General features: G+C 46.3%; 1 protein-coding gene across 6 annotated transcripts in view; it reads left to right on the top strand.

The window, feature by feature from the left end:
• The first annotated feature begins 3,979 nt into the window (after window positions 1-3,979).
• CCM2 (CCM2 scaffold protein) overlaps window positions 3,980-18,317 on the top strand; it is a 51,193-nt gene continuing 36,855 nt past the window's right edge. For 4 of the 6 annotated variants that reach the window (XM_065939435.1, XM_065939439.1, XM_065939438.1 and 1 more), the window contains exon 1: window positions 3,980-4,174. In XM_065939435.1, coding sequence (XP_065795507.1) covers window positions 4,145-4,174 — 30 coding nt within the window. In that variant the 5' untranslated portion in view covers window positions 3,980-4,144. Of the gene's footprint in view, window positions 4,175-4,663; window positions 4,757-5,297; window positions 5,355-5,445; window positions 5,534-6,580; window positions 6,645-18,317 lie in introns of all 6 variants that reach the window. The other 2 variants (XM_065939436.1, XM_065939437.1) reach the window with 2 other exon arrangements.

Here is an 18,317-nt window from a genome sequence, read left to right as displayed (position 1 = left end):
TGACCCAGGTGAGATCCAGGTCTCCTGCACTGCAGGCAGATTCTTTACTGTCTGAGCCACCAGTGAAGCCCCAACATGGAAATTAACCTAGAGAAGTTAAATGGCTTGCTGAAGATCTCACAGAAGGCTAGGGCTTGATACAGGTTGTTTAAGCTCAGAATTTACTGTTCTCCATTTTGTCACTCTGCCATGAGATTATCAAAGAGATCCAGGAAAGTAAATGGTTATGAAGGGTCAGAGTATGGATGTGAGAGTGTGTGTGTGTGTGTGTGTGTGTCCAAAAATGGTGGACTTGCCAAGGACTGAAATAAAAATTTTTTTCTGAAATGATAACCAACAAAAGTCACTAGAAAGGGCAAGATGCTCCAAGTAATAAAAAATGATACGAAAACATTAAAAACCACACAATCAAAGCTCAACTTCCTTATACAAGGAGGCTGCATTAGACTGGCTCAAGGAGAGACAGACCTATCAGCAGTATCTTAACTACCTCAAATATTGAAAAGAACTTTTTCTAAAACCACATCTCCAGACTTTCCCAATGGTCCAGTGGTTAAGAATCTGCTTGCCAATTCAGGAGACAGAAATATGATCCCTGGTCCTGGAAGATTCCACATGCAGTGGGGCAACTAAACCTAAGCTGTACAGCTACTGAGCACACACACGAGGGCCCATGAGCCGTGACTACTGAAGCCCTTGTGCCTTAGTGCCTGTGTTCCCCAACAAGAGAAGCCACCACAGTGAGAAGCCCAATTGCTGCAACTAGAGAGTAGGCCACACTCACGGCAACTAGAGAATGCTGGTACACAGCGACTAAGACCCAACACATCCAAAAGCAAAAATAAAACCACATTTCTGAATAGTAACTTCTTTATTCTTCCAAATCAATTGGGATGTATGCCTGGAAATAAAGTTAGTGATTTGGCTCTGAAAGAATATAGAGTAACAACTACCTAGAGACTTCACTGGTGGTCCAGTGGTTGACTCCACGCTTCCACTGCAGGAGGCCTGGGTTTGATCCCTGCTTAGGGAACATCCCACATGCTGCAACTAAAACCTGGCACAGCCAAACTAACAACCCTGAAAAAACAATAAGGAATCTGTCTTCCTGAGTTTTGTGAGCCATTCTAACATTATTTGCATTCAAGGAGGGGATCCTGGGAACCTCCAATTTATAGCTGGTTGGTCAGAAGTACAAGTAACAATATGAACCTTTAATTGTCATCTGAAGTGGGATGCAGGGCAGTCTTGTGGAACTGAGCCGTTTACCAGTGAGATCCAATGGTCTCTACAGGTTGCTATATCAGAACTGATTTAAATATAGGACAGATAGCTGGTGTCAAAAAATTGGTGTGGGAAAAAAGCCCACACATCTGGTGTCAGAAGTGTGAGTATGGTAGTGTGAAAGCAAGGGAGAAATACAGGAATTGAGTGAGATTTTCCTAACATTAGGTTAAGGGAAGTTTTAGTAGGGTTATTGACAGCATTATAGCAGGATGAGTATGCAAAGGTACATTAGTGGAAGATCTCAAATATCAGGCCTCTTTTCAGTGAATGGTGGGGGAATAACCACTGAATGCATTGCATTATTTGTGTCTGTGAATGTGGGAAGCTAAATTATTGCAGGAGGGAGATTGAAAAGTCATTTCCCACACTTCAGCTTTATGTGCCAAAGGGACTGGAATACCTAATGCCTTTAGGGAGTACTAGAGACCACTCACTTTTGTGATATCTTTATCAAATAGGATTCAATCAGGAGATAGAAACAGTGTAGGAAACATTTACTATAAAGAATTATTAAGTATAACAGAAAATTAGGGTAACAAGGGAATCGGTATTAAAAGTGAAAAGAACTCTGAATACAAGAAACTACTGTAATGAAGGCTACTGCAGGGAACACAGGCTCTTCCTTCCCCTGGGGCTGAGGTCCAGACTTTGTCAGAGATAGGATAGCTACAGCTCACCGAATGGCAGAGAGGTGCTGGCAAAGCTTGCTGAAGTCTACCCTCTACTGCAGTGGCCCCCAACCTTTTTGGCACAGCACCAAGGACCAACTTTGTGGAAGGCAATTTTTCCACGGGCATGGTAGCGGGGATGGTTCAGTCAGTACTGTGAGCAGTGGGGAGCCACGGGAAAGGCACATGAAGCTTGGCTTGCTGGCCCACTGCTCACCCCCTGATGTGTGGTGGCTTCGTTGCTAACAGGCCTCCCAGAGGATTGGGGACCTCTGCTCTAGAGTGCCGGGAAAACTGTTCTTGGAGTGGGTCTTGCTGACCACTCCGGATATAAAACTTCTCAAGATGAGTGCTGAAGGAATCTGCCGGCTGCTGGGTGTTGCTGGCAGGCCCCCACTGCAGTCAAGTGCTTGGGAGAACCCAGAGTAGGAGAAACTACCCCTGATGTAGGAAGGTGTACGCTTCAGAGGCTTCTTTAAGCATGTGCCTGCCAAGAAAACTCACTGAATCTAGGTAACAAAGCCCCTTCCCTCTCACACTGTCTCCAAGAAGTTTCTCCTGGCAAAGCAAACACTGGGTTACTCGGCAAAGGACTAATGCTCAAAAGGCCAAGCTCCATCCTGCGATGAGAATTGAGAGTGAATGTCAAGCTGAGAGATAATCTACTGACAGCTGCCACAGGAAGCAATACTCTTAAAAAAGATCAGTTGAGGCAATTAGTGGTTTGTTTCGTGTGAGTTTACATGCTACCTGTGCTGCAAGGTTCTTACTGGCAGCTGAGTTGTGGCAAAAGAGTGGGCCTGCTGCAGCTAACTCCAATTTACAGTGTACTTTTGGGCAAACCAATCCATCCGGATCTCATTGTAAAAGTACTTCTAGGTGACTGGTTAAAGTTCGAATAACTGTGGTGTTGGAGAAGACTCTTGAGAGCCCCTTGGACTGCAAGGAGATCCAATCAGTCCATCCTGAAGGAGATGAGTCTTGGGTGTTCATGGAAGGACTGATGCTGAAGCTGAAACTCCAATACTTTGGCCACCTCATGCGAAGAGTTGACTCATTGGAAAAGACCCTGATGCTATGAGGGACTGGGGGCAGGAGGAGAAGAAAACGACAGAGGATGAGATGGCTGGATGGCATCACTGACTCGATGGGCATGAGTTTGAGTGGACTCCGGGAGTTGGTGATGGACAGGGAGGCCTGGCGTGCTGCAATTCATGGGGTCGCAAAGAGTCGGATACGACTGAGCGACTGGACTGAACTGAACTGAACTTCTAGGTGACAGGTTAAAGTTCGAAGTTCTATTCTATAGGGTTCGGACGTATTCTGTTGCATTTAAACTGTCCTGAAGGATTTGTATAGGAAGTCTGGAACATAGGCAGTCTTCCTAGTGCCTGCAGGAATGGCAAGTAAAGGGAGAAAAGAAAAGGGAGTGGTCCTGCGCCCCTCGCCCAGGCCCGGCTCCTCCAGCAGGCCCAGCTTTTGGCTTCCCGCCTTCCCGGTTCCGCAAGCCCCGCCCTTCTATCCCCACCGCCCTCTCCGCCGGTCCCGCCCCTTCGTCAGCTCCGCCTTTCCCTCCCACAGGCCCCCTCCCAAGGCCCCACGCCCTACCTTCTTCCGGCGCTTTACCTTCCCCACAGGTCCCACCCGTCCCGCCAGCCCCGCCCTCCGCTTCCTGTCGGCCCTAGCTCCCTCTCCCTGAGCGCGAGGCAGGCTGGGAAGTTGGCTGCCGTAAAGATGGCGGCAGACTTGAAAAGCTGGAGGCGCTCCTGTAGCTCTGAGGGGCAGGAGGACGGGCTGAAGGCGGGGCAGGCGCGCTCCGGCCCTCCCAGACGGGCGTGGCGGGGGTGGTGGGTAGGGGCGCGACAGACGCGCTCCCGCGTCCTGAAGGGGCGGGGAGGGCAGGCTAGCTCTCGGCGGCTCTGAAGGGTTGGAGGCGGGGCGTGTGGGCCGAAGGGGCGTGCGCGCACGGGGCGGGGCGTATTTGCGGGGGCGGGGCCGCGCCCTCGGCCCGGAAGTGCGGGGTGTGGGGTGCAGGGCGCGGACGGCCCCTGGCGGCCACGGGCGGAGACTGCGGCCGGGCGAGCGGCGCAGGACCGGCGGTGGCCGCGGGGCCAGGGCGAGCATGTAGCGGCAGCGGGCGGCGCGGCGCTCCCGGGGCGGGCCAGGCCGCGGGGGCCGCTCGCGGAGACATGGAGGAAGAGGGCAAGAAGGGCAAGAAGGTGAGCCTTCAGAGCGCGTCCGCCCGAAGGCTGAGCCGGAGGCGTGCTGGACCCCAGACCTAGGCAGGCGGAAGGCTGAGGGGCTGGGGCTGGGCGGGGAAGGGCTCGGGGGACTTGAGAGGGTCCCTCGGGGCTGCCCGTCGGTCGGCCGGTACGGGGCGTGGGAAAGTCTGGCTTGGGAGGTCCGTGGAGGGGAGTTCTGATTTAGGAGGTTCGGTGTGGGGAGGTCTAGGGCGGGAGTCCGGCGTGGGAAGGCCCGGCACGGGAAAGTCCGAGGTGGGAGTCTGGCGTGGGGAGGCCCCAGGTTGGAAGTCCGGCGTTGGGAGGCCCGGAGGCTCACTCTGTTGGAGGTGAGCGTGGTGGGCACGCCGGGGTCCCCAGGTGAACGGCGCACGGTCGGGTCCGGGACTGGGTCGCGGGAGTCAGTCTCCGCGCTGGAGTAGGAGACGAGCCCCTGGACAATGGGTTTAGGTGGTCTTTTGCCTGCAGGGCGCGTGGGGGAGGAAGGAGCCACGCCTTTCCGCCCCTTCCGGTCAGTGACTCTCCCCCAAACCTAGGCTCTCCACATGGCCTTCCCGGCGGGTGAGTGACCAGGGGCTGCAGAGCAGCTGGCCCCGGTTATGGGCCAGAAAGTTTTCTAGGGTTAGTGTCTTTTAGAAAATGGGGCGTAAGGTTAATGTAGAAACATTTGCTGCTTAGTTGACTTCATTATTGGAGTATCAAGTAAAAACAAAAACTGCTTCATGATACAGCCGGTTCACGCTTCTGCCGGCGCGGGCTGAGTTTTGCTCTACCTAGTACCAGCTGAGCGATTTCAGTTACATTTAGCAGTTGGATTTAGGACATAGTTCAAGAGGCTCCTTAGTCTGTGTACTTTTTAAACTGTCTTTAATTACAGGCTCGAGTAATTGATAAAGAAACTCAACATTTCAAGGAGACAAATAACCACATGGGATAAGCTATCATTGAAATGAAAAGTGGATTTCAATGAAATGTATCTTTCTTAAGTACAGGCTTTATAATCCCAAGTGTCTTACTTGTTATTTTCATTTTTACGTATGTGCACTTTTATGCACAAGTTTAAAACAGACCTTTATAAATCTTTTGATTTTCTGCTCTTCAGAGCCAGCTGTGTCCTTCAGTTGAGGATTACTCATCACAAGGGGCCCCATTTCAAAAGGTATTTCAAATGAAGTGCAGCCAGATGATCTTCAGGAGATCGTGTTCTGCTTCTCTCACTTTATTTACTCATTGTTTTGTTATGTTTTTAGCACACCTGTCTAAATTGAAGTGCGGTATCAGTTGCAGTTACCCGCAAAGTTGGTTTAAGTCTGGAAAACAACCCAAGAAAGTGATTCTGTAAGCAATTGACCACAGAAGGATGCTGCCCACCAAAAAGGGAGAAATCTGAATTTAATGTTTCTACCAAAGCTGATAGAAGGCTCCGTAAGAAATGCAGTCAGTTGCATCCTTCCCTGTCATAGATAGGCAGGTGGGCCAGGGCCCTATAGGAGAAGGCCTGTCACCAGCACTCTTGGCTGCCAGCATTCTGTAGATTAGCTGGCTCAGTTCTAGAAGAGGACCAATCCTAGCCACATGGTATCTTCCATAGTCAGTCCAAATGTTGTCTGCTAAGGAGAATTATTCCTTTCAAGTGGGTACTAGCCTGTCTGTGACAGGGAAGGATGAGAATGACTGAATTTTTTCTAGAACTTTCTACCAGCTCCGGAAGAAATATTTGAATATTCAGCATATTGAGAGAGACAAAAGTGGTAAGACACTCCTGAGTTTTAGGACTAGAAGTAAAAAACCAGTGAAACTCAAGAATTTTATCACTGGGGGCAATGGAAAGATTTAAGTCTAGAGAAGATTAATACATTACATTGTTTATTAAAGGAGATAGTTTGTTATTACATAGTTGCCTAAGCCAGGAATTTTGTGTTTTCTCTGTATTTTGCCACTGCCCTAGCCCATTTTCCCACAGGCAGACTAGACAGAAGGCTCTGAGGCATAGATTCCTATCCAGGCCACGACTTAGCACACTTTATTTCTTACTCTCAGCCAATTGCAAGCCAGCAGAATCTTCCTGCTCTCTCCCCCATTCAATGTGAGGTCACATACAACTCAGTTTGATGCTTAAGTTAGTCTCATTATGCTAAGTTAACCAGAGCTCTCTATTTTAAAGCTTTAACACAAATTCAAGCTAAAGCGGCAAATAAAGACTTAATAGTTTTATGAAAGTAGCATTTGGACATTTAAATTCTCTTTCCACGTTAGCTTCCTCAAAAAGTGCAGATTTAAACCTTAAAAAATGTGCATCGTAGGCTTTTCAGGTCTTCAGATGCTTGTCTCGGTGTTCTGTCGAGCAGTTATTCAGGCTTGTTCTAACGTGGCCTATTTCCTCAGGACAGGACTCATCGAGCTGCCAGAGAACCAGTAGACCAGAGTGGATTTCATATAAAGTGTGCAGGTACAGCCCTGTCCTTTCTCAGGCTACCCTGGCGCATATGATGAGGATGACTTGAGCCAGTAATGCCCGGTAGAAGGCGCTGGGTGATGGGGCGTGGGAGGAGCTGGTGGGGAGTTCGGGAGGCCTGAGGGATAAGCATGTGGATAGAGAGGTCCACCAGCTGCCAGAGGCCTGGGACCCGGGGAGTGGGAGTGACCACGGAGGTCCTTCTCCTGCCTAAATGTCCCCAGAGTGACTGGTACCTTTCAGACCACAAGTCCTGCTTGAGGGTTTGGAGAATAAGGCTGCCTCCTTATAGAACAGACCCAAGATCCATGAATTTTGATACTATTCTGTCAAGATGTAATTCTTTTTTGTGGGAAACTTAGGTGTACATCTGAGTTGTATTGTGGGCCTTTTTATAAAAACACTTGACTCAGATGAGGATCACAGTCCTTGGGAAGACATAGTTGTGGAAAGTCACTGTTGGCCTTCAGCCATGTTCAGGTCCTGGTTTCTGCTGCTTCTGCTGCTGTTGGGTCTGAGGTCCCATGATTTCAGCCTGAACGACGTTAAATCTTTTTCCATTTATCCATTTTATTTGTATTCTTTAAAAAAAAATTTATAAAGTACCCTAGAAATATAGGACTTGGTGTAAATGATAATGAAGGTTTACTATTAACTTTGTCAGGTGTAATGTTTGTATTATGTTTTATCAAGTTCTGAACTGATAGACGCATACACTGAGATACTTATAGGTGAAATAAGATGACTTCTGAGATTTGCTTTACTCAGACTAGAGAGAAAAGAGGGGAGATAGCTGAATGCTTTGGCAATGGGTATTCATTATTTGTTATTCTGCCTACTTCTGTGAATTTTTGAAGTTTCCATATAAGAAGTGGGGAGAAAAAATTCCTCTCTGTTGTGGGTCCCTAGTTATCAGCTCATGTACTTGCCAAGTCATCCCCTAGCTAATGTCTGTGAGGAACTCTGAGCTTGTGCTAGACTAGCCCTCAGGCAGCCATGTGTTTTCCACAGGTATGTGTGGGTATGTGTAAGTGTTTGTATGGCTGAAATGAAAGTTTAAAGAAACAATTCTAACTATAAGCAGTGCACTATGGCTTTTTTTTGAACTGCTGGTCATGGCTTAGTAAATTGCTTTTATAACTAAATTGATTCTATAGGTGTCCCAGTGATAATATGGGTTAACAGAGTGACTTTGGGCCTCTATACCTTGTTTTGTTTTCTCTCAAATAGTTGCCACAAGGATTCTTGGGTAGTATTTTGGCGCCCTGGGCAGAGGAGGCCAGAAGACCACTGCAGGAGGTATCTGGTGGGGACCAGATGTCAGGCCATCAGTAGATGAGTCCAGAATAACTGGCAAACGTGGGTCTCATTCCTTTTCCAGTTTGGATAATTACCATTTATATAGTATCATGTATTTATTATTTTTTTGCATTAGGAACTTAGATTCCCTGTTCTTCTTCAGTCAGGTTGATAATCCACTGACCGTGATAGTTTAGACTCAGAAAGCTCATCAGAATCTTAGTAGTACTTTTCTGTTTCTGCTCTGATCATCATTTGAGAGGAAGATAGTAAAGGAAGACATTTCTGTGACAAGTCTACAAAGGAACTGCTTTGGAATGAGAAGGGATGTCAGTATTCTGCCCTGTGTGGTCAAGGACAAGTGCCTTCTGTCCCTTATAGGTTTGGTCACTGCAGTTACTGTGGTCTTTTATTTCTTCATTTCTGTCAGCAGTAATAACCCAGCTGCCCCATCTTCATCACCACCCGGGTGTGACTCAGTTAAGTACTATAGATTTAGCTGATCTGTGTGAAATCATCCTGTTTATATGTTTGAGTGCCTGTTTCATGCTTAGTGCAGTGAGAAGGGCTGAAGACATTGCATTTTGTTTGCAGAGTAAGCTCTTCACGCCACGTTAGAGAATGAGAGAGGGCCAGTGCCATTATATCAGGAGAGACATAGGCATCTGCTAATTCCCTTGGGGGACCATGGATGTGATATGCAGACGCAGGAGAGGTGCTGGGAGGGCTTGGCGCCCAGGGCATGGGAGGGTGGAGTTTGGTTTTGGTCCTAGGTACAGCTGAAACCATTGGGGATTTTCATTCATTCCTTTAAGAACTGTTCATCGCCATTGACTTTGCGCTGGGTGCAGATGCTAAGGGGACACATGAGCTCTGTGGCCACAGAGATTGAAGGGAAGCTCAGTGGACAGACGAGGACAGATTTTAACGAGTGTGATTTGATAAGAGTGAATAAGGAAACATTTTTGTTATGAAGACATCAAGTACAAGTATAGAGAAAGTCTTCTAACAGAGCCCCCATCCCTCAATGTCAAGTATCATCAGTGCATGGGCAGCTTGTTTCAGGTACACTTTTTCCTCATCCACCCCTGCCCCCGAGCTGTTAGGGGCTGAACTGTACCCCCCCCCCCCCATTCATGTGGTGAAGCCCTGACCCCCAGTACCTCAGAATGGGTATGCATTTAGAGAAGGGCTTTTAAAGAGGTAATTAAAGATAAATGAGGTCACTAGGATGGCCCCTAATCCCATATGACTGATATCTTTGTAAGAAGCAGCAGTTTGGACACAGAGACACCAGGGATGTGCATTCAGTAGAAAGACGACCTGAGGATCAGGGAGAAGATGAGCATTTCCAAGCTGAGAAAGAGGCCCCAGGAGAAACCAGCCCTGCTGACACCTTGGTCTTGGACACGCAGCCTCCAGAACTGGGAGGAATATCTGTTGTTGAAGCCACCAGGTCTGTGGTGCTTTGTTCAGGCAGACTAAGACAGTGGGCCATTTTGAAGCTGACCCTGAACATCAGGTTGATGTGCTGAGTCTGGTGTAGTCAGTCCTGTGCTAGGGTGGTTTTGGTGGGGCCCTGTCTCATTCTAGCCCGGAGGTTCTGGGGACCTGGTCTCCACTGTCATCTTAGACATGGACAAGCTGCTTTAAGAGGCGGGATCACCTGCATGTGCTCTGGGCCACAAACTGCCCACTCTGTGGTCATGTGGCCTTGGGTCTGCGGCAGGGCGTGGGTCTGAGCCATGTTGCCCAGCCTCCACGCCATCATCCTGACTGGTGATTTTTGTGGGCCCTCTCACTACTCCTTTTGCTCTTTCTTATCTCTCAGTCCAAGGCCAGTGGCTCTTCTGCAAATGAGGCACTCAATTTTAATAGTCACGCAGTTGAGAGAGAGTTTAGATTTGGATTTGTCAATTTAGCAGGAATAAAAAGGACATTTTTTCTTAGGTCTGTGCCAGTGCCAAAAATGTTGCAGTTTTTCCTCCTAAGTGTGCCTGAACAGTAGCAGTTTTCTGCTGGATTGTGTTAAGAGTTAGGTGATTTGATCACAGACATTAGATGTGTATAGTGCCATGAAAATAATCCTCTTTAGTGAGTGCAGTAGGAAGTTAGAGTTTGGGCTTTTGTTCGAGGCTTAGGATGGTGAACTGCAGTGTGTATCTTGTAACCCAGGAGGTGGAATGAATAGTTGAATTCTGAAAGTGAGAAAAATGGTCAGTCTGACCCTGTTGTGTTACTGTTCTTCAGTAAAGCCTGTTGTGGGAGTCACCTGCTCCGGCTGGGGTATGTTGTTTCACCTGTGTTGTTACCTGTGACTCTGAGAAGAGAGACTTTTATTTGAATCTTTTATTCTTCATTCTGTGGTTTGAAATTATACACGCACTATTTTCCCCAGATATATAATATGCTTCCATGTGTTGTTACAGTAACTCTACAGTCAGGTGTGGTTTGGAATATTTCATTTTCCTTTTGCTGTTTACACGGTGGGGGGGGGGGGGATACAGTTTTGTTAATTAAATGCCTTGGACAGACCTGTGTGTTAGGTATGTTATCCTCCTTGTCACATGTCAGGAAATGTTCTGGGACCGACTGTGTCTTAAGTGTTTTATTACAGCTGGTGGACATGTCACTCTTCAGTTTTGTTCTGAGATATGCACAGTGTCTGAAGCAGACCTGCTCGTGATAATCTGATGTCAGACCTTTTTCAGCTCTGTTCTGAGGCTCCTTTTCCCAAACAATCATGCATCTTCAGTTCTATTTCTCAAAAGGGAGTATGCAGCCATAGTCTGCTTCCTCTATATGCCCCCCTGAAACATTTTAAAGGGTTTAAATTTTTATTATGTATTTATTTACTTGGCAACACTGAATCTGAAATCTTCACTATGGCATGTGAGATCTAGTTCCCTGACTAGTGATTGAACCCAGGCCCCCTGCATTGGGAGCACGAAACCTTAGCCACAGAATCACCAGAGAAGTCTCTACCCAAGCATTTTATTATGAAAAGTTTTGAATACGTCAAAATTGCAAGAATTTTATAGCAAATACCCATATATACACTGCCTAGATTCTGCCATTAATGTTGGCTGTATTTGTTTTATCCCATATCTACCCATCTTTTCATCCTTCTACCCATCCATCAACCCATTTTCTTTTTCTGATGCATTTCAAAGTAAACTGCAGACATCAGTTCACTATGATCTAAACACTTCAGTGTGCATATCGTTAGAGTTCAATATTTGTTTGCAATTTTCTTTTGCTGTAGAATTTATGTATGGTGAAGTGTAGACATCTTAAATGTACATTAGCTAGGGACTTCCCTGGTGGTCCAGTGGTTAAGAATCTGCCTTCCAATGCATGGGATACGTCTACTTCTGCTTCATTAACTGCTGAAACCTTTGACTGTATGGATCACAACAAACTGTGGAAAATTCTTAAAGAGATGGGAATTGCAGACCACCTTACCTGCCTCCTGAGAAACCTGTGCGCAGGTCAAGAAGCAACAGTTGGAACTGGACATGGAACAACAGGCTGGTTCCAAATTGGGAAAGGAGTACATCAAGGCTGTATATTGTCACCTTGCTTATTTAACTTATATGCAGAGTACATCATGTGAAAAGCCAGGCTGGATGAAGCACAAGCTGGAATCAAGATTGCCTGGGAAAAACATCAGTAACCTCAGATATGCAGATGACACCATCATTATGGCAGAAAGTGAAGAAGAACTAAAGCGCCTCTTGGTGAAAGTGAAAGAGGAGAGTGAAAAAGCTGGCTTAAAACTCGACATTCAAAAAACAAAGATCATGGCATCCGGTCCCATCACTTCATGGCAGATGGATGGGGAAACAATGGAAACAGTGACATAATTTATTTTCTTGGGCTCCAAAATCATTGCGGATGGTGACTGCAGACTTGAAATTAAAAGACGCTTGCACCTTCGAAGGAAAGCTGTGACAAACCTAGACAGCATGTTAAAAACAGAGACATCACTTTGCCAGCAAAGGTCCGTCTAGTCAGAGCTATGGTTTTTCCAGTAGTAAGGTATAGATGCGAGAATTGGACCATAAAGAAGGCTGAGCACCAAAAATTGATTCTTTGGAACTGTGGTACTGAAGAAGACAGTTGAGGGTCCCTTGGACTGCAAGGAGATCAAACCCGTCCATCCTGAAGGAAATCAGTCCTGAATATTCATTGGAAGGACTAATGCTGAAGCTGAAGCTCCAATATTGTGGCCATCTGATAAGAGAAGCTAACTCACTGGAAAAGACACTATACTGAGAAAGATTGGAGGCAAGAGGAGAAGGGTGATACAAAGGATGAGATGATTGAATGCCATTACTGACTCAGTGGACATGAGTTGGAGCAAACTTCAGGAGATAGTGAAGGACAGGGAAGCCTGGTGTGCTGCAGTCCATGGGAGTTGCAAAGAGTCAGACACAACTTAATGACTGAATAACAACATCAGTATTCTATTTTATATATATACCACAATTTGTTTTCTGTCACCTTTGGTGGGCATTTAGGTTCTTTTTGGTTTTATATTATAATGAAAAGCTTCTATGAACATCTGTGAATGACTCATTGTGTGGACATATGTTGTCATTTCTCTTCCCCAGATTCCTAATAATGGACTTGCCCAGTTATATGGGAACTATATGTTGAACTTTATAAAACACTGCCAAACCATTTCCTACTGAATTTTTGTCTGCTAATTCTGTCAGTTGAGAGAAAGGAGAGAGGGGGTGTTAAAATCTCCAGTTATTGTTTTAGATTTGCTTGTTTCTCTCTGTAGTTCTGTTTATTTTAGCTTTGTGTATTTTTGAAACTCTTCTTATGTATATGCATATATAGGATTACTGTGTCTTGAAATGGTTTTTTTTTCGTTATGAAATGACCGTCTTTATTTCTGGTAATCCTTTTTTTGAAATCTCTTTGGTCTGATACTAATATAGCCACACCGGCTGCATGTTTGCATGCTGTGTCTTTCTCTGTTTAAATTTTTGGCTGCTCTGGGTCTCCTTCGCAGTGCGTGGGCTTCTCTAGTTGTGGTGCGCAGGCTTAGTTGTCCCAGGACATGTGGGATCTTAGTTCCCCAGCTAGGAACCTGTGTCCCCTGAATTGCAAAGTGGATTCTTAACCACTGAACCATCAGAGAAGTCCCCCAGAGCTGTGTTTTTATCATAATTACCAGAGGCAGAAAAACCCATTGCCGCACATTCTCTTGGTGGTATTTTATCACCTGGAATACTCTGGGGAGAAGGCATTCCATAGCCATAAATTTCCCAGAGTACAAAACACCTGCTTGGGAAATCCTTATTTCCAGAGACTCCCCAGTGACACATCCCTTTTGGGTCTGCTGCCTCTGTCTGCCTCATCTCGTTGAACGCCCACTTTCAGCAGCAGAGTGTTGTGTTCTTGCCTCTGTGTCTTTTTCCTTCCATTTTTGGATCTCAGATAGAGAGGAATAAGTTAATCATACATATGGTTGGTTCCTGCCAGGCCTGTCTGGTGCTTTCTGTTGGTTTTATTTCTTCCCTTACTTGCTCTTTTCTTTGAAACCCAGTCCTCACTCCTCGTTCATGCCCTCTTTATTGGCAACCGTCCTTACCTATTTCCCTCAGGTCCTTTTGTTTGTGTGTGCCCTTGTAAAATTGTGTTGTTTTGATGTGTGTTGTTTAAGAATCTCTTTATTTTGACATAGTTTCAGAACTAAGGAAAACTGCAGAACTAGCTTGGGAACTCCTGTGAACCCTTACAGAGTTAGTGCTGCGGTGGCGGCTGGCAGTGTGCTATGACTCCCACAAGAATGAAGCTCCGGCGTCATCCGCATGTGCTGGCTTTGGGTGACTGAGGGAGAGTTCAGACAGTAAAGACCTACTGCTCCCTTTGCCAGGTGCAGGCAGACTGACTTTTGTTTTCTTCCCAGAGGGCACAGCTTTCTTCTGGAAGGCCCTGGTGGTGTCCGAGGCGGGAGTCAGGGAGCTACCTATTGTAGCAACACGTTCAGGCCTGGTTGCCTTGCTGGGTCAGGTGGGTGCAGTGACCCTGCAGTTTGAGAGCTCCATAAACCAGAGGCTTCTGTTACCCTGACTGGGTGGAGCCTTGAGCCCAGACATGGGTTCGGTAGTGTATCTTGGTCCTTCAGGGCTGCTAGCCACTCTTGCCATGCAGGGTCACCTACACCAATCTCCAGGCCCTTACATCAGCTTCTCTCTCAGTTACATGGGTCATTGAAAACAGCTAGTGCAGCTCAAACGGATAAACCACAGTCAGTGTTCAGTTCAGCAACACAGGAATATGTAGGCCATGGGGGATCAGGCTCCTCAACTTGTCCTCCTCCCGACAGACCTCCCCGACTAGTTCCCACATCCCAGTCTGGGCTCTTGTATCAGTAGCATCTCCTCCCACCCAGTTGCTCCACAGCCTCCCTAGCCAGCTTGGCTTTTCTCTTTGTTCTGTTGGAACTCCAACCTATAATAGAATGTCCTATTTATGATGACAAATACATACTTTAGGGTTAAAATTAACAGAAACATCCAGGGAATTCCCTGGTGGTCCAGTGACTAAGACTTCAGGCTTTCACTGCCAAGGGCACAGGTTCAGCCCCTGGTAGGGGAACTAAGATCTCTATGAGAGAAACTCCTGAAACATACAAACATGACCTTAAAGGAGTGGAAGACACTTTGTATTTGGGTAAATAACGGCGTCCTGACTGTATCAGCTCTCCTTGAGTTAATTTTTAATGTGATCCCAATAAATATACTTTTGGACTCTTTAATGGAGGGACATCACTTGACTTAAAGCTCATTTGTGTTATGAACAGGCAAGAACGATCTCTGAAAAAGAAGAAAAGCAAGGGAACAACCCCAGATTGGGCCATGCTGTCATCCCCCTGATTAAAGCTGTGGGGTTGTCCTGGAATAAGCTGCAGGAAGTGGAGAAAATACAGAAACAGACCTCACTCCGTGGGGAACCTAAGAGCACAGTAAAATGGCATTTTGAACCGGTGGGGATATTGACTGATGGGTGGTACTAGGGTAACTGGATGTATGGAAAGGGATAAAAGCAGACCCATCCTTCCTACACTAGAGTGAACAAAGGTGGTTCAGAGATTTAAGTAAAAGCAAAAATGATTAAGCCATAAAGGTACTAGGCAAAAAGATGGGTGAATTCTTCAGTGATGTGGGAGCTGTGGGACCTTTCATTATTCAAAATTCAGAGCAGTGAGGGAAAAACGCAGATCTGATAACATGAGCATAAGGTAAAAATGCTTCCCAGGTGACTCATTGGTAAATAATCTGCAGGCAATGCAGGCGACCCAGGTTCCATCCCGGGTTGGGAAGATCCCCTGGTAAAGGAAATAGCCAACTCCCTCCAGTACTCTTGCCTGGAAAATCCCATGGACAGAGGAGCCTGGCGGGCTACGGCCCATGGGGTTGCAAACAAGTTGAATGTGACTTAGTGACTAAACAACAAGCAAAGTTAAAAGACAACAAATTAAGAAAAATATTTGCAATTTACAAAACAAAAAGTAATTACTCCCTGTGTAAGGTGCTTCTAAAAATTGGGAAGACAAAAACAGGACCTGATAAGAAAAAACAAGTCGAGACAGGAAAAGACTGAAAAAGGAATGTAAATGGCTTTTAAATGTGTGAAAAGGCAACTGAGACTCTTGCATAATGAAAGAAATGTAAATTAAGACCGAAGAAAACAAAGAATGAGCTACCCCTTTTCACCCTTCAGGCCAGCAGAAATCCCTGCTTGGTCACGCATGAGGAACTGACCAGCACAGCCCTGACACCTTGTAAGGGGCAATGCCTGGCTGAACTAAGGTGCCCTGACTGACCCAGCATCTCGCTTCCAGAAACCTCGAAGGAAACATTGGCAGAAACATGAAGCAGTTTGTGTACCAAGCTGTTCCTTTTGGCCACTTCCCACCCCTGGGATACAGGCTCACTAAACTGGTACATCCTCATTGCAGGGTGGGAGGCAGCGTGGAGCCTTGTGCTTGGGTGTGGGTCTGAATGCTCTGCTACTGCTTAGATGGTTATCTAGTGGGGAGGGGTTGGTCTCTTAGCCTGGGCCTCGTGAGTTTGAAACCATGATATGTTTTACAGTATTACAAGTTGAATCCAAACATTAAAAAAAAAATAAAGTCACTTAAAAAAATCAAAAGCAAAGTATAAAAATAGCAAAACCAAACAAGACGGAACCCCACAGAGAGGAATTATTTCATTTAATTAAATCATAGAAATTTGACAGCAGGCCAGCAGTGGGACATGCACTAAGTACGTGAAAAGTCACAAATTATTTTCAGTAATCATTTTATTAGTAATAGTGGTGGTGGTGGTTTAGTCACTGAGTTTTGTCCGACTCTTGCGACCCTAGACCCTGTTGTCTGCCAGGCTTCTCTCTCCATGGGATTTTCCAGGCAAGAATACTGGAGTGGGTTGCCATTTCCTTCTCCAGGCGATCTTCCCGACCCAGGGATTGAACCCCAGTCTCCTGCACTGCAGGCAGATTCTTACCCACTAAGCTCCCAGGGGAATATAATACTGGTATTGTTATTTTGCAGCTCTTAACAATTGTTTTAGGATTTGTGGAATATAGTTACATTAGCAACATTATTCTCTGACTTTCATCCTAGGAGGTTCGGGTGGGTACAGAGAATACCAAGGAAGACAATCAATAGCCCTAAAATCCTAAATTTGAATTCTATAAACTCTGGAGGTTTTTCTCTTAAACACAGAATGCTTATTTCTTTGCTCTCTCTGGCACAGAGCCCTGGGAGGCAGTAGCACCTTCAGTGAGTGGTGGTGGGCCTGAGGTAGCACTTTGCTCTGGAAGCAGCAGTGCCCATCGGAATAGTGGCAGATTCCACTATGCCACTCATAGTGGCGGGAGAGTCGCCATTGGCCTGGGGTGTCCTGGAGCATCTATAAGAAGATGACTAAAAAAGTTGGCTTAAAGCTCAACCATCAGAAAACTAAGATCATGGCATTCAGTCCCATCACTTCATGGCAAATAGATGGGGAAACAATGGAAACAGTGAGAGACTTTAATTTTCCGGGCTCCAAAAGCACTGCACATGGTGACTGCAGCCAAGAAATTAACAGATACTTGCTCCTTGGAAGAAAAGCTATGAGCAACCTAGACAGCATATTAAAAAGCAGAGACGATACTTTGCCAGCAAAGGTCGAGGTAGTCAAAGCTATGATTTTTCCAGTAGTCATGTATGGATGTGAGAGTTGGACTATAAAGAAAGCTGAGTACCGAAGAATTGATGCTTTTGAAGTGTGGTGTTGGAGAAGACTCTTGAGAGTCCCTTGGACTGCAAGGAGATCCAACCAGTCCATCCTAAAGGAAATCAGTCCCGAATATTCGTTGGAAGGACTGATGCTGAAGCTGAATTCCGGTACTTTGGCCACCTGATGCGAAGAACTGACTCATTGGTAAAGATTGTGATGCTGGGAAAGATTGAAGGTGGGAGGAGAAGGGGACAACAGAGGATGAGATGGTTGGATGGCATCACCAACTCGATGGACATAGGTTTGAGCAGGCTCTGGGAGTTGGTGATGGACAGGGAAGCCTGGCGTGCTGCGGGGTCACAAATAGTCAGACATGACTGAGTGACTGAACTGAATAGACCGTTCACCTTGGGTGGTTCCAGGGAACCAGCACTGCTGTGAAAGCTACGGCCAAAGAGAGAGGATGATGCATTTAACTTTTCTGAATGATCGGTACCTCGGGGTGACCAAAAAGTCAAGGAGGGAAAAGGCATCTTTATGTAAATATTTCTGCTAATAGAGGAAGAAGGAATGGCAGAATTAGACTGTTGAAAAATATCATATCCAAATATGAGGCAAAGGGGCCATTCCATAGCCATCTGAGGCAGGTCACTGCCCCGTATCATGTGCCCCCTGATGGAAGCGTTCTTGCAAAAAACATCACACTTGAGTTAGAGCCTCACAGTCTGTAGGAAATGCCCCTCCCTCTTCCTTAGCTGCATTTATGAATGCTGTTCTCCTCAAATGCCTCTAAACCCTCTAGAATTTAAGCGCCTGTCCAGGCTCTCATTTGCCCTCTGTGCTCCCTGGCCTTTCTCTTCTGTGCTCACCCTGGTGATCATTGCTTCTGTGAGAGCAGAACAGGTAGACTTACATGTGCAGCTGGTTGGTTTCCTTTAGTTTCCTCTGTTTCCCTGGGTGGCGCAGCTTTGGGGCCTCAGAAGGGTTGTGTGTGCATGCAGGGGGACTTCTTGGGGAGCAGGCAGCGGACTCAGGCCCACAGTTAGCCGAGATGAGGCATGGTGACCACTCTGCATCCTGAGGTCTCTGTATATCACTCTTGATTCCCTTCCCTTCAGGA

This window comes from Muntiacus reevesi, chromosome 6 (genome assembly GCF_963930625.1).
Source record: "Muntiacus reevesi chromosome 6, mMunRee1.1, whole genome shotgun sequence".
In the NCBI taxonomy this organism is placed as follows: domain Eukaryota; kingdom Metazoa; phylum Chordata; class Mammalia; order Artiodactyla; family Cervidae; genus Muntiacus; species Muntiacus reevesi.
This window is presented reverse-complemented; position numbering and strand designations above follow the sequence as displayed.